The 26163-nt window shown below is 39.3% G+C and overlaps 1 protein-coding gene across 30 annotated transcripts in view; it reads right to left on the bottom strand.

Annotated features, from left to right (window-relative positions):
* nrxn3a (neurexin 3a) overlaps positions 1 to 26163 on the bottom strand; it is a 332397-nt gene that overhangs the window by 218861 nt on the left and 87373 nt on the right. For all 30 annotated transcript variants that reach the window (XR_003403449.3, XR_003403450.3, XR_003403451.3 and 27 more), the window contains 4 exons: positions 22575 to 22876; positions 20240 to 20401; positions 9782 to 10220; positions 7024 to 7407 (listed from right to left, as the gene is read on the bottom strand). Coding sequence is in view for 27 of the 30 variants with exons in the window: in XM_053237577.1 (XP_053093552.1) it covers positions 7024 to 7407; positions 9782 to 10220; positions 20240 to 20401; positions 22575 to 22876 (1287 nt within the window). In the remaining 3 variants the exon portion in view is untranslated. The remainder of the gene's footprint in view (positions 1 to 7023; positions 7408 to 9781; positions 10221 to 20239; positions 20402 to 22574; positions 22877 to 26163) is intronic.

Below are 26163 nucleotides of genomic sequence, written 5' to 3'. Positions count from 1 at the left end.
CATTATTTTCTATCTAATTATTTTCTTAACGTTGCTTTTGCTACATTAAAAATCCCATCACGACTGTAGATTTATACGTAATTACAATCGTTTTTGTCAAGAAAATGTTTCCATCATGATTTTTTTTGCAAGAATTTATATGTCAACAATAAATTTATGACCTAAAGTCAATCAAAAAGTGGATATTTTTGCACATTTCTGATTTTTCCTTCCTCCATTGCCTACATCAACAAAACATTCAAAGCACCGTGACTGAAACCTGCCTAATGAGGCTTAAAATTTAGTCATCTCTTTATGTCACATACAGAGAGCTGGATTTAACAGGAAGTTGAAACTGTGTTCTCACTAAAAATGTTTCAGAAAAACCGTTTCTACTGCAGATGTGAGTGAAAGAGGAAGAAAATAATCCACAAAGGCTTTGAATATCCGATATCAGATCTGCCCCAGAAGTAAGGGAGGGGCCTTTGCATGGAGCGGAGTGTGTGTCTGTGTGTGTGTGTGTGTTGATATTTGAAAACATTTTATCAGTGGTGCAGTACAACACACACATACACACACAGTGAAGGAGTCATTTGCAAATTCAGAGCCGCACCTATTCAGTGCTGCGGGTTTTATTTGCATCTGACTGGAAGGACGCGTGTTTTCTCCACCAAGTAGCTGCTTTTTTTCCTCTTTTTTTCCTTTTTTTTCTTTTTTTTTTTTAGGCACGGCTCTGATTGGCTATTCAACCTGATTAGAGACTTTTCAAACACGGATGAATGAGGAGCTGGGACGAGCAGAATGCAAGCTGATTCTTACAACCCGTGAAATCAGGCAGATTGCTGGGGAGGCAAGGGAGGAGGTGTGTGTATGTATGTGTGTGTGTGTGTGTGTGTGTGTGTGTGTTAGAGAGCGAGATAACCAGGACAGACACTTTGGAGAGTGATGCATTTTAAAGCACTACTGTGAAATCTGACAGAGTGACAGTGTAACCCTGTAACCCTTCAACTTACACCCAAATCACACAAACACACACTCTGCCATTAGCACCTCGTTAAATATAGTCGATGTGGAAACACATAATGATTGTGTGTGTGTGTGTGTATAAAGCAAATATAATGTAAGAATGGCAGAAAAATTTGAGAGAGAAAAAGAAAAAATAGGATGCCTATGACTTTTACACAGTATTGTATTTGTCTGTCAGTCTCTCTATCTTTGTCTGTCTACAATTTATCTTTTTTCTGTCTGCTTGTCTTTCTGTCTATCAGTCTACCTGCCTATATATCTGTCTGCCTGTATATTTATCCATCTGTCTGTCTACAACAGTCTATCTTTCTATCTGTCTCTCTGTCTACAGGGTATCTATCTTTCTGTTGGCTGTCAATATATATATACTAGTTAAATTGGTGATGGATGATAACTTCAAAAAAAAAAAAAAAAAAAAAACACCAGAATTGAGCATAAAATGAGACACCTGTCTGTTTTATCTAAGCTCCGCCCCTCAGACACTACTACCACGCACCTCTGTGAGCGTGTTTAACTACACACCTGAGTAAGCGTGTAGTTAATATTTAAACTAAATAACGACGTGTGTGATTTCTGTTTGAATTAATACACACATAACTGAACTCTGATTATGGCCCATAAACAAGGTCTCACACAGACACGAATGTAAACCTTCAAAGTGGACAGATCTAATTATTGCATCTTTTTCATAGACCCAACCTCCTCCTCCTTATCATCATCATCATCATCATCTCCAGAGGACAGAGAGAAGAAAAATGTCACAGGCAATCAAAAGAAATGACAACCTGAGAAAGAAGAGAAATCACAGACATAATTACACAGATTAGGTCTGAAAGAGTAATTATGAGATAAACCTCCATGGGTGTCATCTCTCACTGCTTCTTCCAACATAATCAGAGATGTTAGAACATGAAATCAATATGCCGAAAGCTTTTAGGAGGAGAAAAAAAAAGTTCATGTATCATCACTGCATAGCTTTAGGCAGATTTTATGTTGTGTTCAAACATTATCTGAATGACACTTCGGCTGGAAGTTACCGGAAAAAAATAACCATTATACAGAACAAAGGCAGTAAAACTATAATAATCCCTCATCGCTGAGTTGTGAGTACTCTGAATTGTGTGAAATGTTGCTGAAGGATATCTTACACACACACACACACATACACACACACACACACACACACACAGGGGTCATTGCTGATGGCCTTCACACCATCTGAATCAATAGCGATTAAATCAGGTGATGTAGCCAACTATGTGGAGTCCACAGAGACAGGACAAAGTGCCCTGGGCATCTATCCACACACACACACACACACTCACACACACACACACATGGTGTATGAATATTCTCTTCACCTCAGTAGGAAACAAATACAAAAAAAAAAACAACAGACATTGGAACAAATTTGACGTGTCTACGTTCACTAAAAATATCTGAAAAAAATCAATTCCTTTATAATATCAAGACTCTTTACTGGCAAATCATAATTTAGAAATTAAATAATTTTACTTAATTTTATTTAATTTACTTTTTTATGGTTACAAGTTGCACATAATGCCCAGGGTATAACACAAAATTAAAGCAGTTAAATTTTTTTAAGGAAAAAAAGCCAACATTACTGCCTTCGCTTCACATGGGGGCGGAGCTAATTTCAGGACCAGAAAATGTAATCAGAGCCCTGGATAAAAAATCAAGTGTTAATATATATTTTTTTTAAATTATGAATTAGATTTCTGTACTGTTGCATTCATTTTAATCATTGATTTTGCTTTGCATGCTTCACATGGCTGCCGTAATTAGATAATGATAGACTTATAAAACACTCTATAGTTTTTACAGACTCATTTTCTTCATTATTGTCTAATTAAACTGTAAACAAATAAGTCTAAAACGAAGATTAAGTCATATCTTACCTGTTATGAGTTCATTTGTAAGTTAATATTACTAGTTATAGTTACTGGGAATTTGATCATATGCTAAACTATGGATTAACTAATTAACTGTCAGATCAGCAGGTATGCTTGATGATAGGAGTAAAATACTTCTTCTAACTAGCAGGTTAAATGAATATCAGTGTTAAACATCCTGCCATAAACATCCTGATCATGATCATTAAATCCTCTAATGCTTGTGTTCAACAATATCCCTAAAAGCTTCAGTTCAGAATGAGGATATAATATGACTATAAGAGCTGACGTCATTGTAAAGTGTATATTCTTTACGTCTAACAGAGAGAACTCAGACACATCAGAGTACTTTTATTTTCTCCTTCTTTTTTCAGTTTGTAATGGATCACAGGAGGAATCTCTGTAGAATCAGCCTAAGGGAGCACTTTGGAGTATAGAATGGCCGCATTTGTATTAATCAAAGTGACATGAAATTGCAGAAAGTGGAACATAATCAATACTCATGCTTTTATTCATGAGTATCTTGTTTACAGCTTGTTACAGTAAATTTACTCTCCATCTACAGACTCAATAACATTTCACTCTGAGTCCTGGAAATCTCCCAAAAAACAGGGCAGATAATAATAAAACAGGCAACATGTCTAAAGTAATAATTGAGTAATGCATCAAGTTAGAGCTGAGTAATGTGTAGGTTAGAGCTGAGTAATGTAGAGGTTAGAGCTGAGTAATGTAGAGGTTAGAGCTGAGTAATGTAGAGGTTAGAGCTGAGTAATGTGTAGGTTAGAGCTGAGTAATGTAGAGGTTAGAGCTGAGTAATGTAGAGGTTAGAGTTGAGTAATGTGCAGGTTAGAGCTGAGTAATGTAGAGGTTAGAGCTGAGTAATGTAGAGGTTAGAGTTGAGTAATGTGCAGGTTAGAGCTGAGTAATGTGCAGGTTAGAGTTGAGTAATGTGCAGGTTAGAGCTGAGTAATGTGCAGGTTAGAGCTGAGTAATGTGCAGGTTAGAGCTGAGTAATGTGCAGGTTAGAGTTGAGTAATGTAGAGGTTAGAGCTGAGTAATGTGCAGGTTAGAGTTGAGTAATGTAGAGGTTAGAGCTGAGTAATGTGTAGGTTAGAGCTGAGTAATGTAGAGGTTAGAGCTGAGTAATGTAGAGGTTAGAGCTGAGTAATGTGTAGGTTAGAGCTGAGTAATGTGTAGGTTAGAGCTGAGTAATGTAGAGGTTAGAGTTGAGTAATGTAGAGGTTAGAGTTGAGTAATGTAGAGGTTAGAGTTGAGTAATGTGTAGGTTAGAGCTGAGTAATGTGTAGGTTAGAGCTGATTAATGTAGAGGTTAGAGTTGAGTAATGTAGAGGTTAGAGTTGAGTAATGTAGAGGTTAGAGCTGAGTAATGTAGAGGTTAGAGCTGAGTAATGTAGAGGTTAGAGCTGAGTAATGTAGAGGTTAGAGCTGAGTAATGTGTAGGTTAGAGCTGAGTAATGTGTAGGTTAGAGCTGATTAATGTAGAGGTTAGAGCTGAGTAATGTGTAGGTTAGAGCTGAGTAATGTGTAGGTTAGAGCTGATTAATGTGTAGGTTAGAGCTGAGTAATGTAGAGGTTAGAGCTGAGTAATGTGTAGGTTAGAGCTGAGTAATGTGTAGGTTAGAGTTGAGTAATGTAGAGGTTAGAGCTGAGTAATGTGTAGGTTAGAGCTGAGTAATGTGTAGGTTAGAGCTGATTAATGTAGAGGTTAGAGCTGAGTAATGTGTAGGTTAGAGCTGAGTAATGTGTAGGTTAGAGCTGATTAATGTAGAGGTTAGAGTTGAGTAATGTAGAGGTTAGAGTTGAGTAATGTAGAGGTTAGAGCTGAGTAATGTAGAGGTTAGAGCTGAGTAATGTAGAGGTTAGAGCTGAGTAATGTAGAGGTTAGAGCTGAGTAATGTGTAGGTTAGAGCTGAGTAATGTGTAGGTTAGAGCTGATTAATGTAGAGGTTAGAGCTGAGTAATGTGTAGGTTAGAGCTGAGTAATGTGTAGGTTAGAGCTGAGTAATGTAGAGGTTAGAGCTGAGTAATGTGTAGGTTAGAGCTGAGTAATGTGTAGGTTAGAGTTGAGTAATGTAGAGGTTAGAGCTGAGTAATGTGTAGGTTAGAGCTGAGTAATGTGTAGGTTAGAGCTGAGTAATGTAGAGGTTAGAGCTGAGTAATGTGTAGGTTAGAGCTGAGTAATGTGTAGGTTAGAGCTGATTAATGTAGAGGTTAGAGTTGAGTAATGTAGAGGTTAGAGCTGAGTAATGTGCAGGTTAGAGCTGAGTAATGTAGAGGTTAGAGCTGAGTAATGTGTAGGTTAGAGCTGAGTAATGTAGAGGTTAGAGCTGAGTAATGTGTAGGTTAGAGCTGAGTAATGTGTAGGTTAGAGCTGATTAATGTAGAGGTTAGAGTTGAGTAATGTAGAGGTTAGAGTTGAGTAATGTGTCGGATTAGAGCCAAAAAAATGTTTCAGGCATTACTCGTTATTTAATTTTGCTGTATTTCAGTAATCCTATTTTATTTTCGTTTATAATTATATTTAGGTTAGGAAAAATAGTTGGTAACACTTTATGTGAAGTCTATGCTCATAATGAATTATAGCCCCAGTTATAATGTATTACTGTTCTATAAATACATTCATAAAGACACATCAAGGCCTATACTTCATTATAATAACAGCTATAGTTACATTTATTTTATTGTTATAATTACTTACGTATGATGCACTTGCTTTTTCAATGCCCATGCTCATAATGCATTATACACCGATCTGTAAGTATTAATTAGTCAGTCTTATGCTTCCATGAATGTATTTCAGATGCTGCATCTTTATAAATACATTCATTAGTATAACTTTTTTTAAATGTAAAAACTCGTAACTGCAGCTCCGGCCCAGGTCTACCCTCTGTACTCAGCTCCACGCTGGGAGATTAATTAGCTTATTTATTATTATAATTAAGTCACTAATCCTCTGTTTACAAAGGGCACCTGGTGGGATTTTAAAGGTTAAAAGCTGAACAAACAGGCACAAGGCCGTTTGTAAATAATACATGATTATTATAAAAAACGCACGTCGAACTGAAATTGTTTGAAATCTAGCCAAGCTTCAGAACTAATAAACATCAATATGTGTATTTATAGTCATACATCTGGAGGGAGCAGATAAAAAAATAAATCTGCATGGATATCATATGGACATAAACGTTGTATTATGTTTATAATGTGACTGCGATATGGGGAGACTCAGAAGGCCATGGCCCTCTAGGTTCAGCCAGGCTCCTCCTGCTTATTTCCAAAATTGGAGAGACAGAAGTCACATGTTCAAGTAGCTACACATCGGGAAACCTTCCACTTTCTTCCCTTTGAAGAAACAACATAGACCTTGTAAAGGTGCCTTTTTATGGAAAAATTGGCTTTTTATGGAAAAAAAGAGCTGAGTGGCTCTTTTCTGGTTTAGGGTGAAGCTAATTTCCATTATTGCAAGTCATTTTATTTCTAAATGTATCTTTGAAATTATTATCGTTACAGGTCTAGAAAGTGTTTCAATCATTACATACTATAGCTTTAAGTTGAGTAACATGGTCCAACAACGGCCTTTTTCGGATTTCTTGAAGTTTTAAACGCATGTGAAAAATCTACTTAACTAATCTAATATTTAGTTATTTGTGCAGAATAATGCTTCTACTCAAGAAAAATTAGGCAGCCTCAGGGGCGTGAACTACACACAGGTAACTTGAACAATCTGAATGGAAAAATTGACTTAACCATGTGTGTAAGCTAAATATGAGGAACTTTCCATGCATATCTACTGATGCAACTTTTGATATGAAGTCATCAACTAAGAAACAGAGCTATTTTAATTGTAAGCTTCTGCGATATACAGTATCAGTATTATAAATACCACCATTAGTGTGGGTGTATGCAAACTATATGCAAATCATTCATTCTGAAAAGGTTGGAAAAGGGTATTGGAAACATTTTTGAGTGTGTTTGTCTGTTTCACTTGGTTGATGGAAACGCACAATGATGTGCATTTTCATCTGCAGAAACAAAATTTTGGTGAATTTGTTTCAAACAGACATAAACATTGATGTTGACTCACCCCTCTCGCAGGTACGGGACCAGTATCCAGTGCCAGTGCAGTCGCAGATGAAGCGGTTCCAGCCTTCTTTACACACCCCCTTGTTCTTGCACGGGTAGCTCTCGCACTGCTTCCCCGGCACCTTGTTGCAGGAGGGTTTGATTCCCGCTCCGTTCTGCTCTTCGGCTATCTGCCTAATGTCTTTACTGCGTCCGTCGATGAACAGGTCCCTGATACAGCCCACGTAGCCGTAGTTGAGCATGGCGGTCCAGAGCTCGGTGGGCAGGATGAGGCCAGCGCGATTCTCAGGAAGTCCACCAAGGTACATATCGCCCTCCAGGTCCAGGATCTCGCTCTCTCCGCTGGCCGTGAACGGGGTACGGCGGCTATTCACGGATATAGTACCTACAGAGAGAAAGATTTGCGATATAAAAGATTTATGTGTCGCATATGAATGTGTTATAAAGTCCCTATGTAGGTACCATTCAAATAAACTCTAACCTAATTTAATTATGGCAAGATTAGAAAAGAACATTCATTTATTTCCTAAAGTGTCCACACAGATCCAGACAAAATAACCCATAATAACTACATTACTCCTCTGTTTGTTAGTTGGTGTACAGTTTTGCTTTTCTACATCTCACGTTTTCTTTATTACTATCCTAATTCCATTTGACCAACAATCAAACCCATCTACAATATTCTGTAATATTTCTAATGGAAAAATATTTCTGTTAGAGAAAGATCTCGCAGATCAAAAACTAACCACTAAAACCCTGTTGTAAATTCTGACAAAATTCAAACAAAATTCTGACAAAAACAATGTGAATTGTTTGTGATTTTGACTTTTTTTTTAAGCAGTTATATATTGGCGAGCAATTCCAATTCCAAATTTTATTGTTGTGTATTTTTAACACATCAGATATGGGCCACATTCAGATGAGGTTTTAAATCTAAAACATCTGATATCTGGTTATTTGTGTTGAATTTAAATGGCTGCCTCCAATTTCCCTGTTAATTCTAAAGTTTTTTTAATTTGCATTTAAATGATAAGCATGAATAATGGAGACCAACCAGTGGAGTCCAGATGAAATAAAAAGGGGGACACAACCATTAAAGGAAACAGACTGTCTTTCTATTTCATGGACTGTATTGCAGAGCAATCTGGTTCTAATATGTATGTAAATTTAAAAGCTGTTAGACAAAATACAAAGAGACTTCAAGACCACAATAATCCTGATCAACAGAATCACCTTTCCACAACCACACTGATGCTAGTGGGAAAGAGATGTTTTCACCTGAGCGCCTTTGGAATAATGGGATAATTTGGAATAATGTAAATATGGGAATTGGACATTGGTCATGTTTTGCGTACATTCAAACAGGGACATGAGACAAAAAAACAGATTATGTTTCAAATTATCAGAATCATGCCTCAAGGCCCACAATGTAAAATGCAGCCTAAATGCTCGACTAGATTCATGCCGTGCTAAACAGAAAAGCTAAAACCCTTTCATTCAAACCAAAAAACACTAAATATACGGTTCCGTCATCTGTGTAATTTGTACTCTGCTTGGTCAGTGTGTGCTTAGTCTTTCATCTACTTTTAAAGGCTATTTTGAAAAAAAAAAAAAGGATGATAAGAGCAAACCCCCTGAAATTCATGACTGATGATATGTTACAGATGTGTTGAAATATTTCAAAAATCTCAGTGGAGATCAAATCTAGGGGGCGTGTCACTCTGGGTAATCACCTGACACGAGTGTCACTGATAGGCTGCATGAATATACAGTCTGGGAGAGAAAGAAATCAGCCGCAGCCTTGCTTTTCACTTCTTAATCTTAGCTTCCATTCTGTGTGTTTTTATCATGACTGTTGGTGGTGCTCTTGCCCTCTGTATCACCAAGTACAGTCCAACATAAGACAGCAAATAATCTGACATGGATGCCACAAATAAAACCTCATATTGACTTTTTTTTATCTTTGAAAGACAGAGAGTGTTTATCCCTGCTAGAAACATTTATACAAGAGAACAGCAGTAGTAGTTGGTCTCTAGTGTATTTAAGTCTTATCCTGTGTTTATGACCTTGCTGTGAGTGTGTGAATTGTGTAAAGCTGGCTTTCACACACACAAACACACACACACACACACACACACACAGATGTAGTAAAGTGTAAACCAAGCAGCTGGGGTGGAGAGGAAAGGATCAATAGAGCTAATCTCTGCAGAAGTGACATCGGCCCGGTCCTATGAACACCATTGTCTAATCGGCTGCATTATTAATATCCCCCGAGACCTTTCGCACAAGCATGTGGTATGAACTGATATGGAGTCGTTACTGATCGATTCGGCTGTGTGCAGAGAATCAAGTGCGAGGGCATGTGAGAAAGAGAACGAGGGAAAAAAAAACAGAGGTAGGAAGGAATGATGTAAGCATAACTGGCTCTTCCTCAGTGTTAAATATTTCACAAAACATTCAAGACATAGAATTATCCAATTCGAGTTTGTATGGATTTCGTTAAAACTATTAAAAATGCAAATAATTAACTAGCACTGATGTTTGTTTATTTATTTATTTATTTAGCATATCTCCTGTTAAGCGCTGATAACACACAGTACAAATTTTTGTGGCCACAAATAAGCTGTGAGCTTCTCGCTGAAAAGGAAGATGCAGTTTTAATTAAACGAAAAACAAAATGTATTGGTGGAATAAAAACTAGCACACTAAGCTGTCACTCACACACACACACACACACACACACACACACACACACTGACCTGATCGTCCATCTCTCTGGATGTCTACGTGGTACCACGTCCCATCGTTCACTTTATTCTGCGTGGCTTTGACCTTGATGGTACCCGAGCCCATGTCCAGCAGCAGGTACAGACTCCCGTCCAGCAGCTCCACTGCAAAAAAGTCCACCTTGGTGTTCTTCTGGCTCCCTGCCGCCTTCCTGTCCTGCGGTTTGCCGTGCGTGAACAGGATCAGGCCGTTGGGCTCCGAGGTGCGGAAGTCGAACGAGATGGAGCCCATGCGTTTGGTGTTCCACTTCGGAAGGCTGATGTAGGCCTCCGGTGTCTCGAATGAGATGGGGTCCAGTGTGGCCACGTTCTCGCATTTAAACACAACATCTCCCTGGATCTTCATCTTAGGGTCCACGATGCGCGCCAGCCGAGAAAGCTCCAACCGGATGTCGTTGTTCTTGTAAACGACCTGCATCGATAGAGAGAAATTATTAGCGGGTTACATTGATGTGAGGAATAATATTCATATTAAAGGTTACTACCAGAGTTAAGAAAAAATGTGGCTTTAAATAAAGGCATCTACTTTTTTAATTAAATATGTTTGTTCTTTCATTTGAAACAGATTAATTGTGCTTATTCTGGATTTTATTAATTAATATGTTGCTATATTATTATTATTTTTATTATTATTGTTGTTGTTTTTATCTGAATTTTAAAAACTATTCTTTAGGGGAAACAATTAAGTAAAATTAAATGAAGTAAAATTATTATAATATTTTCTAATCTAATATTAATCTTTTAATTTATATATATTGCGTTTTAATTAAAATACATAAAAATGCTAGTCTAAAAATTCGTAGAAACAAATTTACAACAAAAAACATAACACATTTTCAATATAGTCCTTTTATAAAATCACTTGTCTGATGTCCCTCATAGAAGCCGTGAAATGGCAACATGGCTGACATTGTTTCACTGTTAAGTTGTGTCTGTTCAAAACAGTGTTATAATTACTTTCAAAATTAAAATTATTTAGATGTATTAGAAATGTTAGATTTGACACTTCATTGTACGCTTATTTAATCTTCATTGGGCAAAAAATTTTTTTCTTTCTTTCTTTTTTTTTTTTTTTTTTACCATTTTTGGCTGATGTTTTGGTGCATCCCTAAAATTGGTGTCTAATGCTAGTACTACTTGTCTAATGTTAGTATCCATCAGTTGAAAATACACTGATAGATTTTATTTCACATTAGTGAACTCAAAACCTTCTCCATGTACCATAACAGAAAGCGAAAATCTAATCGGAATGAAACAAGAGCACCGGCCAGAATGAATGTGAGATGGGGGAAAGGGGCGGGGCTTCTCGGGTGGCCAGTTAATATCAGAGAGTTCAAAACATTCACTCTCAAACCTCTGAACTCTTAACTATCAAACTGTCAATCATTCTAGATCTATATGTCGACTGGCTCACCAAAAAAAAAAAAAAAAAAACTAAGAATGCTCTTATGGTGTATTTTCATAGCAAAGTGCTCCAAATTTAAAATTCAGAGCTATTACACAAAACATGAAGGTTTTCAGGTTTAAACTTATTTCATATGGTACTTCATTTCATACACTGACTGATTTTTCTTATTTCTATTGACAAAGTGGAGTTTAAAAAAATGCAACAGGTGAATATGTGGTGAAGTTCTAAGGGGAAGTTTTCCCGTGCAGAGTGCTGAGTAGCAGGACTTAGAAAGACCGGAGCTAATACCAATAGGTCAGGTCATTTCTTCACAATGAATGGCTCTCAATGGTAACTGACTACAGCTGAGGTACCGTGTGGATCTGCGTCTGCTCTTCCTGATAGCTATGCTAATACACTGAATAAAGAGGGGAAAAAAAGCTGTGATGGCACTCTCACTATCACAAAGAGCGCAGAGGCACCAGACTTTCCCCTCGACTCGTTTAAAAATATCACGTCACGGCTTGGGGTTGTTTTTGTCAGGTAAAGCAAAAAACACCAATCTACAGCGAGCACACACACTCCTACACCAGCAACACCTTGGAACTGCAACGTCAGATTCTGTCGAGGTGCAAAATCACCAGCCTTCCTCTCCGAATGTAGATCTTTTCTGGGCTGCAGGGCTGCCTGGATTTACTCTCGGATTAGTCGCAGTCATCAGCCACATTTCCCAGCCTAGAGATTATAGATAATCCTGGCTGTAAATCAGGCCATCGCTCTCCCAGCGGCCTGGAGGAAAGAGCGAGCTGAAGGATTGTCTGCTGTCCCCGCGGAGGACGAGTCTCTCTTCCAGCAGCCTTTATCAGCGGGATCATAAATACCATCATCCCTGCAGTGATCCATTCCTCAAGCACAGCCGTGCATAGGTCAAACACAATGTATCATACACACACACACACACACACACACACACACACACTACATTTCCTCACGGCGGGATACAGATTGCCGCCATCTTTATTCTTGTGTCAAACACAACACAAACACTTTCCCTTGGTCAGTTATGGAGGTTTGGTATTGATCTGCACTGCATCTGTTTAAAACCTCACACTAAGCCTATAGGCAAACTGTTTATGTAAGGTATATATAAACAATAAATCACGACAGGGTGGCATTATTATTGGAAAATAAACAATGAAGTTGATTTACTGTTACCACCCTGAAGTTTATTCTTTTCCAATAACAGTATAAGTGTTTTATTCCTCTTATACCACAATAATTTGTCAACCCTTACATTTTTTATTTATTAAAGAATGACACTTCTTACTTTTTATCCTTTTACATTTACTGTCCAAGTTAGTTCCTGTTCTCACTGATGCTACAATCATTCCCTTACCAGCCTCTCTTTTTCTCTCTTGAAGTTAATAAGAAAACAATAAGTAGCTCATTATTTTATAGAGAAACCGCAAAATGTGTGAGTCGAACCAGAAACCTTAAAGTTACAGCTTTACCTCTGACTGTTACAAAGCGGCAACACCGGAGACCCCTTCCAAAAAGGTTAAATAAACAACTCCTTACAGAGAACTTCACCATATCAATGATTTTTTTAAAAATCTGTTTATGTGGAGTGTTCATACAAGTCCCCATCTAAGGTGTTACCATACAAACAATAACGTAAACAATAACCGAGTGCATTAATATGAACCTGGGATTTGCAGCTGCACTACTCTCAGAGCTGCTGTTATAGAAAATGAATCAACAATGATCGGAATAAAAAAAATTCAACAGCGTGTTTTTATGATCATAAAGTTTTCTCAGCTCAGTACTGGTTGTGTTCTTCATTTTAATTGAAATCCAGCACGTCTAGAGGCAGGAAAAAAGTCTCAGAAATTTCACACTCTCTAAAAATGTGGGAAAAAAAGATCTATTAAAGGTAACTTTAACACTCATTTATGTTCATTCAGATGCCTTCCTGATTTATTTTCTGTTTTAGTATCATGCTTCACCCCAGCAATCTCCATTCATCAGGAGAGACAGCTGATCCTCCTCGGTTTAAACCGTCCTAAAGCGCTGTCACGTTGATGAACTCAAACGGCACCTGAAATGTCAGCTGGTTAATTCCAGCTGGGGCGCTGCCCATGAACTGTCCATTCTCCTCTCTGAACCGATCTGCTCTGGACTTCTGAAATCACATTTCATGTGTCGAAAGCGTTTAAACTGTTTGTCAAAAATGATCCTCTCAAGAGCACCAAATTGAATTAATTGACTTTGAGAGGGGTGATTAATCGTCGCAGAAAGGTTACCGGCATCGTTCGGGGTTGAAAAACATCACTGCCGAGAACAAATATTCATCCCCTTGGGTGTGAAGACTGGCAAGTCAAGGCCGCCTTGAAAAACAGCAGCAGCGCCATCGTGACATTTGAATGGAATACCGACACTTTATCTATCAGCACCTGGTGTAAGGTGTGTCTGCCGGGACATGAGGTAATAGAACGGGGAGTAATTGAGCTTTCTTCTATAGAGGAACAGGAACAGATTCAGCGCAAGCATGTGCCTATTTCAAGTCTGTAGATGAAACGGATTGAGTGAATGCGAAGACCAACTGAGCGCAAAGGCCGAATAAAACTTGTTTGAATATGTGGAGTCGAATTTCATCAAGCTGTTATCTCACCTCACAGGCTCGCATGGAAATAAACTGGAATGGGGGGATGGAGGTGCAGCACGGAGAGAGCTTCTCCTGAAATTCTTATACACAGTAAGGCTCAGCTGTACAGGAGCAGGGTTATCCCACTAGCCAATTATCATACAATCACACAGACAGAGCTACTGTAATCATAAAGTCGGTCCTGTGCTCATCACAGGACTCTTAAATCACAATGCAGGTGAGTTATGTGTGTGTATGAAGACATCGGAGGAGACATATCATAATCAGAGACGGTGCTTATCTGGAGTACAGAATTTTTTTTTTATGAATTAACTTAAATTGTTCTGTAAATGTAGCAGATGAATGCTCAGTCAGCTTATCCTTCAAACTATGGGCATGTTTTCTTGAAAGGAGAGAACTTTAAATGAACCAAAACATTATTTCACATTAAGTTCACAAATCAAAATAGTAAAACATCCTGCACACCTTCGATTTGGTATCTCATGGCTTTATTAGTGTGTGCGCATAATTAACTGTTGGTGCATGATGGACTGCATGATGTACTGTTGGAGTCTGAATACCCATAACTTTCCACAGCATAAATAATGAAGGAACCTTTGGACTTGCCAAAACTGTACTGTTTCTCTGAACTGTATACACCTGTATACTGTAATAATTTACAGGACAGGTTCTCCTTTGAGCCTGGTTCCTCCCAAGGTTTCTTCCTTGGAGTTTTTCCTCAGCATTGTCACCACTGCTTCGTTCATTATGGATCTAAATCTACATCTGGATTTCTGTAAAGCTGCTTTGTGGCAATTTCTATAACATTCAATTAAGTCAAGGCACAATGGAAAGGCCATCACAGTACGGAGGTGGGAAAGGCTGTAGGTTACTGTTTCGATTGGCAGTGCACTTTTGGCGTGGAGCGTGGGTGCTGGTAGAATGACCAGGCATGGGTCTGTGCGTGCCCGTGGCCCCCTCTCCGTCTGCGGTGGGCCTGCAGTGACATGCCAATTCATCATCCACAGCTGTCTGCCCGTACTATAAATCTCTGCCTACAGAGCCTGCCCACCGCTCTGCTAGAATTAATGGCTCCCAGGTCAAGCTGGAGAAAAGTTGGAAATTGGTATAGATTATTCACCAGTCAAGGATGCCAGGTGGCACTCGGTTAGTGTTTTGCATCAGATCTCAGGGCTGAAAGAAGACAGCTCGCTTTCACTTAACCCATGAATATATTTCTAATTCATTTTATTTACATAATGGTTTGAGATTTGTTAATTTTCAATGTTGCTCTTAAATCTGATCATCAGATTATTAATTTAATAAGTTCATTAGTTTAGCTGTTTGTTTTATTTGTTCTTATTGCAATATTATCCTGATCTACGATAAAACTCATGCCATTATAAGAACATTTTCATTATAACGAAATACAGAGATTCCACAATAACTTTTTAAGTGGTGTATAATTCTATCAGTGTGCCTTTTGGCTAAGTTATTGTGCTATTATAACAAAACGCATGCCTAATATACGTCCCACTGTGTGAAGTTTCAAATATTTCCATTACAGTTTCCACCAGGTTCTCCTGTGTTTTCCAACCTCCCAAAAATGTGCCAGCAGATTGGTGACTATAAATTGCCCCCTAGGCGTGAATGTGTGTGTGTTAGTGCCAAGCAATGGATTGGTGTTCTATGTAGCGTGTTTTCCTGCCTCATGCCCAGTGTTCCCGGGATCAGCTACGGATCCACTGCCACCCTGACCAGGATAAAGTGCTTACTCAAGATGAATGATCAATGATTAAATTAATATTGGCCTATCTGGTATTTACTACTCAACCCCATTTAAGAGCAAACTGCAGCCTATCAGCAAAGACAGCTTGTGAAAAAGAGATTGCTTGAGATTCTTAGATTCAATATTGAAAACAAATTTAAAATAGTTTTTTTTTTTATTATGATTTTACAAGGGCTAAATGGCACCACAATCCTCTGCCAGCATCTATTCTGCCACAGCTCTAACTAGCATATCTATTTCATTACAACCCCTAACCATCAGTGTGACAGCGGTGGCAAAATGGTACAGCTGTTTCTGGACCCGGCTACATTCCTCAGTCACTCCCACTCTGAACCCATGCCAGATATCCCTCTCCTAACACTTATCCAAACGGAACAGCTGGAGGGGACGGGGGGGACACACACGGTAGTTTGACCCATCTGTCCAAACCTCGACTGCTCTGACCCACTTCACAGCTGGAGAACAGGACAGGTTTCAGGACGCTGAGCTCGGACAGCAGGACAGGAGTGTGTTTTCAGAGACCAACACGGTGATAAATGACAGCCACCATGCACATGTCAGAAAGAGCGAGTGTGTGATGTGGAATCCAGCTCAGGTGCTGCTAGAGACTCTGTGTTCTCATTGTTCTCTCTCTCTCTCTCGCTTTCACATACACACACACACACAGATGTATTCTGATTACAGCTTTTCACACTCTTGTTCTGGTGTCTGATTGTGTGTGGGTTGTCACTATGTAACGATCAAAAACAATAAAAATACAGAAAGGAATAAAATGCTCTGGGTCATGTTGTTATAGGAAAATAACCAATGACAGAGTGGTATAATGATGCGGAGTTACTGTTTTATCCCTCTTATACCACAGAAATTTGCCAACAATTACATTTTGTCATTATTAAACAAGACTCATCATATTTATTTTATCCATTTATAGTTACATTTAATGTCGTGGAATGTCTGCAAAACAAGTTAGTTCCTGTTCTCACTTATGCTATAGCAGTCTCTGTTGAGTGTCCTCCCCAAAGTTGAAACCTTGGACGACTGAAAACTCTCATTTGGCTAAGCGTGAGAAAACTCATCGCTTGGCTGATGGATAAAGATGATGCTATAACAGCAGGGATGAAAGCAGCTGCTTTTCATAGCTTCTCCTCTTTCATTCATTTATTAGTTTTGTTAGCAGACCACATGATCAAAATGATTGAAACAGTCCATAAAAGTGCATGAGATATGATTCATGGACATTTCAGCATGAAAATTAATGCATAAGAAGACCATGTGATTAAAATTTTTGAAACAGCCTGTAAAGCTGTCAAGTGGTCGATGGAGATGCATTTATAAACCCACGTGAATGGTTACACGTCCCGGCTGTCCACTTGTGATCACCTAGGATCCATGTTAATGCCAGGTGTGAACAGGGCCTTTGTGAATTGTGGTGTTTTCTGCAGGTTGACTTAGCTGCAGTTGGCATCCCATGCCACAAGGTGGAGTACTCCTCAAGTAACAAATGATCTGTTCTGTCTATAGTTGCTACCAGATGTATACAAAATTAAATATTATATTCTAGTGGCATTCAGCATGTGCTAGAGGCAAGCTAAAAGTTTACTCAGAGAGGAAAGGTGAGGGTCACCACAAGGGTGCACAGGTTTTAGTCTAGCACTGCTTATTTTAACACTGGGTATGTGTTCTGCTCAGGAGGGAACTGTGACAGTTTGGTCTCAATTCCAAAGTTCATTGCCACTCATTGATACTTAGTGTTATCTTAAAACAGTTGGTCGTGGTTTAGCATTTAGTAACATGCTGAATACTCTAGAAATCTAAGCTAACATTAGTGAATTCTGCCAGAAAAGACACATCAGCAACTCCTCTGACTGCTAATGAGCTAATGTTATTTTTTTAGCTTACAGTTGTCAAGTAATTCATTTGTCATTATTTTTTACCACCTTTTTACTCCTATACTCCTTTTCTTGGTTACTTTTTGACTTCTTGTCAGGCAGCCTTGCTTTATTTTGACTGCACCACAAATTCGTTAAACATGAAGCATTTCGGCTTTTTTGAGATGTTGTTCGGAAAGAACAAAGCAGGGGATGCTTTGTTTGAATTTAGAATTTTGAAACAGCTAGCTTCAGCTACATTCCATAAACATGGCTCATAATATCTTTAAAAACCTTTAAAACACAAGACATCGGTTTTTGTTCCTAGAGTCTTACGTTCCTAGGGTCCTATGTTCCCTTGTTCTCCAGACTCTCTACCCTCTAGACTATTATGTTCACAGGGTCCTTGCTCTCAAGACCCAGTGCTACCTATGCTCTTATGGCCCTGTGTTCCTAGACCCCTGTGTTCCCAAGGCACTGTTTCCAGTGTTCTATGTTCCCCTAGTCCTGTAATCTTAATCGTCTTAAGTTTCCAGGGCCGTAGGAAACCTATCACTTCCAAAAATATACAAGATGGCTCCAGTCATCATTTTGGGTCGACTCCAACCAGGTTATGTGCGTGGCCCAGTCACTAGACGATTGCCTGTGGACACTACCACACCCAGACCTGGCTGCAGGGGTGGATCCTGGTAACCTTATTCTGGGCAAGGTACACATAATCTTTTTTGCATGTTCTTTAGGATCACTCATTGACCTTTCGCTTCAAATCTGTTCACCAAAGGTGGCCCTACTGGCAGCAAGCTCCTGGTGACATAAACAAAGTTCACAAGCTTTTTGCCCACAATTTTTTCTTGATCCAATTTGTTCTTGATCCATTAAAGGGACAATGAAAATCTTGTATTCAGGACATCCTTAATGCATGAGAAAGCATGTGATTTGTCAGTGCTTGGCTCAATACCAAGCCTGTGACATATTTACCTTTTCAAGACAATTTCTGCAAATCAGCGTGAAATAGTCCAGTGGGGCAGACACTGCAGGTAAAGATCTCAGCAGCTAAACCTTCTGACTCTTGGAGCTCCAGGAACACTACCCATTCCATTGACACAGCTGGAACCCATGTTGCACAAGCACCTGTTACATCACACCACTTATGAAACTGATTACTGTAATCACAGAAGTGGGATCCACTTTTGCCAGAATCTGGGTGAGAAAAGGTCCTGGTAATGAGCCTTTATTGAAACGCTAATGTGCAAGGATTGGGCAGCATGCCGGGAACAGTAGCATCCAAATTGAACACGATGATAGATGGACTTCTTCAGACATTTTTTTACAGACATTGTAAAGGCAACAGACAGTGTAATATGATATCCGGCCAAGGTTTACTGAAAATACCCAAATTAATTTCTCTATAGATTAACTACCTACACTCAGCTAAATTAAGAAATGATCCATTTAGTGATTACGGCCTCCAGGCATGAAGGAGATAAAGTTCACAATAAAGAATAGCTGTCCAAAGCGGGGGGGACATCAGCATTACGTCAATACTTTAAAAAACTGTTACATAAAGCTCATCTCATGAGATTAGTGCAGTTTTTCTACTTGGAGATTTCTTCCCTCCAGATTAAAACCCCTCACACCAACCCACTCATGTTACATTGCAATCTCGACGAGTACCAGAATGCAGAATCTCATCTCACCCAATCATCCAAGCTTCTTCTCTGGGCTAGCGCAACCTTAATCAAATGATTTTTCAGCAATTGAAAAGCCAAATTAAATACAGCTGAAACAATTTCATGTCGTGAGAAAACGGAGAAGTCCAGTGAATTTCATTATAGGGGTGCTCCAAGGAAACGGATGTCCACTCTGTCCTTCTCAGAAGATAAGCTTTATTAAATATATTACACTGCTCCAACTTTCCATTCCAACTTGTTCCATTTTTGTTGCTCTGACAAGGATTCAAGATGTGCTGCAAAAGAGATCTGTAGAGTGAGAGAGGAGAACCTAGCTGTGGCTAATGCACTGACCAACCTTTCAAAAAGCTTTCTGTTTGGCACCAGTTTTGGCACATTCTGCCCTATCCTGGCACCACTACTTGTGATCACCTGAACCTGTTTTGTAGTTAATGGTATCATTATGTCTCATTAGTCTGTGATAGATTTATGCACTCTTAGAAAAGAAAATGTTCCCCAAAGGTTTTTTTTTTTTTTTTGGAAAATCTGTGATTCTAACCTTTTCTGAATGGGGTGCTAAGGGCTCCATCTGGCACCCTAAAGGGTTCTTCTGATGGTTTCGTTGGTCAGATGGTAACCATTAGAAACCCATTTAGAAAAGATTCTACATAGAATCCTTTTAGAAAGGAAGCATATGCACCTGAGGAACCCTTGATGAAGCCTTGTTTGAAGTGCACCGTTTTAGGGTCCTAAGGGTTACAGAAACAATCTGAAGATCCCTTTAGTGTGCCAGATACCCTTTTTTCTAAGAATGCGTGGTTTCGAATGGTTTAATTTTTCCCTACTATGGTTATACCATCTTACGTAGTTTCGCAAGTCATGTTTCCTATTCATATTCCCTTCAAATTCTTAATTTTTGACAGCTTCTGGCTTTGACATAATATCACCTGTTCTGTGGAAAACAAACTGCAAGTAGTGTATGATTTTGGATCTCATCCCTGCTGTGGATTTGGACTGTGATTTTTTTTTTTCAACCCTTAAGAAACTCATCTAACCACTTTGACTCCACCTACCTCTTTGAGGCAGCCCATAAAGTTGTTGCTGACGGGTGAACCAGGTAAGTCAGCGGTGCTCGGGCTTCCTCCGACGTAGAAGAAATCATCAGAGCCCAGCATAGTGTAGTCCTCCTGCGTGTAGCCCGTGGTGGTGAGGATGCCATCCACAGAGATGGTGACCTGTCAGGGTGGACACGACAGAAAGGAAGGGGAGAGATCCACTGATGACCCTCTGAACCTGTGACTTTCTGAACGCCATTGGTAGGAGTAGGAGCAGTTTTCTGGTGTAACACTGGGGATTAGCAGCACTGGGCTCTTATCAGTCAGTTCTATTCTTGCAGGTAAAGAAAATATTTCTGCGGCATATTTTCTTTATCTTTGATGATGTAAGAAATGGGTTCCCTACTCTGGGATCTTTGTTAGGTCTGGGAGGTTAGTACAATGTCACAAACCATGGAGTTTTGTGTTGTATTTTTTACTTGTATTTGACTGGTTAGTTCAGACATTGATAAGCATGCTTCCATAATGTGCTGCATGGTTTACTACTACTAATGAGCAAGCCAGAGTTAAGCTGTCTGTGGGTTTTAATGACATTTAATTCATGTATGAGGGATACGGATGCTAATGTGTTACTTCAGCCTAAGGCAGCATGCAAGGCCAAGCTGTAAACACACATGCAAGTGAACAGGAAAGCCATAGATGTGAAAGCAATGAGGAAGATGAGAAGATAACAGCATACACGGTACACAATGGATGATGGGTAATGGGTGATGAAGTTGTTAGTGGTGAAGATCACAAAAAAGCTGCAGTGAAAATGGAGATGAGCTGGCACGCCATGCGAGTCTGTACTGGAAACAACTGTCAGAGCTCCCCTGCCCACTGGCTGTTCTTATTTTGTATTTATTCACTCTGTTTCTTGGTGGAAAGCTTCTGCCAGTTTCGTCAACAGTATCCGGCAAACAGAAAGGCTTTTATTATACCACTACAGCCTACAAAATCACATATCAAGGTCTTTTAAAGAGAGGAGGAGGAAGTTCAGAGAGAGTAAGCCAGAAAAAAGAAGTAAAAGCCATGATGAAGAAGAAAACAGGACAAGGAGAAAGTGAAGAACACCTAGAATGCCAACCCCATTTCCTTTTTTTGGTCGATAGTCGATTATGACGTTTAGAAAGAAACTCAAAGAAAAAGGAAGAGGGCCAGGAGAGCACACGGCAAACCAAAAGAAAAGGACAATAGGAATGATATCTACCAGACAATGTAGTTTGTTTACCATAGCGTGTCCAATGCCTGAATGCTTTGTGAAAAGGGGGGAAGAAAGGAAATTAAACAGTGAACAAAAAGAGCTGTCAAGAAAATGATGTAAAAATCAAAACAAAACCAATGATGAATAATTAGGGAGCTTCATTAGTCGTTCAGGTAACGGTTAGTAAAACAGACTCATTCCATGAGTGGTTAGTTTCCATTGAGAAGCAAAGTATGAAAGAGTGAGATTGGGAGAAAGAGAGAAAGAAAAAAGACCAAGATTCAGGGCTATCACTGTCATTTATCTCCTACTCCTAAAATAGCACAGTGTGTGTGTTGAATGTATAAAACAGATCATACTTACTTTAAAAGGGCTCATAAATATGAAATGTATTCAGTAACAACATCTTAATTGTAATGTAATCTTATGTCAAGGATTTCAATCCTTGTACTGAACATTTTTGCAAATATCACACTGGAAATGTGATAACCAGCTTTCCTCAATTTAGCAGATGCATTCTCAAGATGCACAGCCTTTTACTTCCAGCTAAGATGTGAAAAAATATTACATAAAGTGTGAATAAAACAAAATAGAGAGATGTGTTTTGAGCTTGATGGATGGAGCTCAGGGGGCACCATCACCTCCATATCTGCCCATGCCAAAAATATCCACTGCTGAGGAGCAAAACCACCCCTAAACATTTACATATTTTAAAATGCAGTCGGTGCACTGAGCGATTTAACCGACAAAAATTGGCTGTGGGTAAATGGCACGGTTGAGCTTGGCTGAAGCGTCTCCCTGCCACCCTGATAAGAAGCACTATTCACCCGAGTGAAGAGAATATCTACAGAATGAGAGAGGGAGAGGTAGAAAAAGAGCAAGGCAGCCTCTTGAAGCCATCACACCACTGATGGCCTATGACGGAGGTTAATGCTTAAAGAGGCTTAGCATGAGGTGGAAAGTAAAGACCTTGGGAAAAGAGCGCTGGTCTAGAAAGTCATAAAAGTGGAGGCAAATAAACAGGAGAAACATTATATCTTAAATAAAGACAGTAGCTAAAGACTAGCATTAGAATGGTGAACCCTCAAAGCTTTGTCTATTTAACATTACCTGTCTGAGATTGCGCGTAACTTTGACATCATGCCAGGCATTATCGTTGAATTTGCCATTGACCGGCTCCACAATGGCCTCAAAGGCTCCAGAACCTAGATTGATGACCAGGGACACCGCACCGTCTTTCAGCGCCAGGTTGACGTAGTCAGCCGACTTGCCCGTGTGCAGAATAAGCCCGTTGCGCTGCCAGGTCTTGAAGGAAAGAGTGATCTCGTCACTGCTGCTCTGGATGGGGTTCTGGGAGAGGTCGTAGCAGAAGTATTCAGAGCCTCGGAAGGTGGCCACATTCTCCTCACGGGCTGGAAGAGAATGGAAACAGATTAGTACCAACATCTCATTAAACATTAAACATTAAACATCACTAAGGAACACCAGTACTCTTTATTTTCTGTAATTAATGCCAGGTTTACACAGTACAATATTTGGCATGATTCTGCTGTCACAAACAACAAAAAAATACACATCTTAAAAGAATTCTTTGGTTTTGAGTTGAGATCATTGGAATGCCATTGGAATGGCTGATTTAGCACCAATGCAATCAAAGATGGCTGACAACAAAGTCCTGGCAGTGTCAGAGTCAGACTGCTGCTACAGTGATTATCAAAAACCCACCAATAGGAGGATGGCATAGGATGATGCAAAACTGATGGGACAGATACAAATATGGGAGTGGTGATGGCAAAACATAAACCTTAACTTAAACCTGCTAATGGACAGAAAAAATAACCTTATTACCTCAAGAATTCTGCCCTATCAAGAATTCTGCCCTATGCGAGCCTATCTTCTGTATGACCACGGATCACACTGACTGATAACAATTTTATTGAATTGCAGATCTATCTTTAGAGGATTCTCATTGTGTAATACGATATGTTATCACACAGCCTTTTATAGAATTCAGCCAAGATTTTATTGGGATCATCTCAAACATTGGGACAAGTAATAATCTTAAAAGACCACTAAAACTGCGTAGTGTAAAACCAGGTTTAGAAAGGCAACAAAAATAATTATGAAATCTAGCACTGAAATCTGGATCGGTTTACAGCTGAAAAATCGAAGGGATATTTATTAACCAAGAAAGTTTGGTAATTTGTCTCTGTAACACTACAAATCACTTCTTCCACTAACGTTGTTACAAAGTGCAAGGGAAATGGGAAAAAATCCACCACCTGCAGAATTTATGAGTGCACTTGTAAAAGGAAAGTGCATGAATAAACATGTTCATAGCGACCTAATTTGTCTGCAGCTGCATCCTCTGGAAAAAAGTCTTTCCTAGCATTTCATTCATGCTAGGAAAAGCCATTGCATCAAGTCCATGTGCGGCCTCTTTGGTCACCTGGCCCCAGAGCCCATTTTTCAGGCATCAGGCATCAGTATAAATGAGCAAATTGATTTACGCACACATCACCTGATCCATAGTGATGGATATGTTTACATATTTGCCACTTAAACACATAAAATATGTCCAACAACACATTTGTCCTAACTAATCAACATCTATACTGGTTCAATGGCCTTTTCTGAGAATACATGTATATTTCGCCTGGTCGTCTGGCATGGAACCTGATTGGTGGCTCTTGAGCACTGGGGCTGATTTGCTCATCATGGCCAGTGCTGGCATCCAACTGTGATGCACTTTGCATGGAAATGTAAATGGTGAATGATACCACTAGCCATATAGCAGCTCAGCATAATATAAGCTTCCAATACTTGGCTATCCCTCATACTTCCTCTCTGCAAATAGGGACTACAGATCCTCAATGCCAAGCAAAATAAGCTACTACTTACTAGAAATTGATTCTTTATTTAAAGGAATACTCCAGCATTTTTCGATTTGATCTCTGTCTACCTGATCTGAGACAGTAATCAGAGTGACTTAAGTCAAAAATTTACATCAGTGTTTTTTGCGAGGAAAGTTACACGTATTCAGAGACGGTTTAAGCACTTGCTTAAATCGATTATCTGGATGTGTCATTCAGACCATGTAAATTACAGTACCTGTGTGTGGTTCATGTCTTGGAGGTTGCCAGATGTTTCTTGAGTAGAAGCGTCTGAGACAGGGTTTCTCAAAAGCATCTAGACCACCTCCTTTTAACACACGCAGTTGCCTAGACACTATCTCGTCAAGAAAAATCTGAGGTGTGAACTACACTGAGGTAGTTTGCATACTCTCAGTAAGGAGTCCAGTAAATCATCTCTGAATACTACTAAGTCTCCTTGCATAAATAGTGATATCATTTTTGGACTTATCTCATGGACTTATGTTACAGTTGGCATCTCTCAATACAGCTCCTGTAGCATATGCGCAAATAAAAAAAGGCAGTAATTTCAACATTTTTCTGTACTGAAAAAAACGAAGCAAAATTTTTACACTTTTTTGTTTTCACTGCAAAACAATTCCGAGGTGAAATTCTGACAGAGAAACTGAAAGTCTCATGGCTGAGGGAGGGAAGTGATTCATGTGTCACATGGGCTATCTTCCACTGATCCACGTGCAAATCCCACTCCTCTACCCAAGTCCATTAATTTTGGGCTAGCCTACACTACAATACTGAGCCAGTAGAGATTATGGGATTAGGCCAAACTGAGTCAGACAGCTTCCCAAAAAACCGCAGAATCTTCAGCATTAACAGCACAAGATGTGTTTCTATTATACTTCATCACTTATCAGGTAACTTTGTGCGATTACATTTGGTCAAAAGCTGAACATGGCTCAGCACTCTTCCCAAAATGGACCCAGGATTAATCATAGATAAGGATTTAAATCATAAATACCGCACACCAAGTGATCTTTGCTGTGTCCTGTGTTTGAAATGATTCTTATTATATAGTATAAGCTACATTTACAGAAAGGACCGATTCCCATCAGGCCTGGTTTAAGACGTATGTGTTTGGTTCAGTAGTAATTGTTCATAAATAAGTAAAGAACGAAATTGATCTCAAAATCCATATCTGAACATTTGAAAAAACTAAGCTTACAGCACAGCCACTAAACCTGAGCTCAGCCTTGAGCAGGGAGGTTCTGAGCAAAGCGGGACGTGGACAGAGACTCGCTGACCTCTTAATACAGATCAAATGTCACTGGTAGTCTCTCTGGATGGAGCAGTGATCAATTATTAATTAAAGCGAGTGTTGTTTTTACTAAAGACACCAGCACACTTTACCACCAGCTGCTTCCCTCTGCCATTAATCCAGTGCCACTTAATACTTAATGAGTGACTGCCCATGCTGAAGGGTCCAATGTGATAATACAGATCACAGAACAAGAAACAACATGGCAGTGTGTGTGTGTGTGTGTGTGTGTGTGTGTGTGTGTGTGTGTGTAGAGTTATAGGGTGACAAAATCTGCCCAGTCCAATACAAACAATGGTTTTAGACTCAGATATTATAACTGTAATTGCCACATGTACTCTAATATTTACAAAGGAACCTAATACAAGTAAGGAATAAAATGCTCTGTGCCATGCTGCTGCTAAAAAATAATCAACAGTGTAATGATGTGATGAAGCAGAGTTACTGTTACCAACTTAAAGTTGAATATGTTCCTATAGCAGCACATCCTGAAGCGTTTTATTCCCCTTACACC

The sequence above is a fragment of the Pangasianodon hypophthalmus genome, chromosome 10 (genome assembly GCF_027358585.1).
Source record: "Pangasianodon hypophthalmus isolate fPanHyp1 chromosome 10, fPanHyp1.pri, whole genome shotgun sequence".
NCBI classification, from domain to species: domain Eukaryota; kingdom Metazoa; phylum Chordata; class Actinopteri; order Siluriformes; family Pangasiidae; genus Pangasianodon; species Pangasianodon hypophthalmus.
Note: the sequence above shows the minus strand (reverse complement) of the source record. Positions and strands in the feature narration are given on the sequence as shown.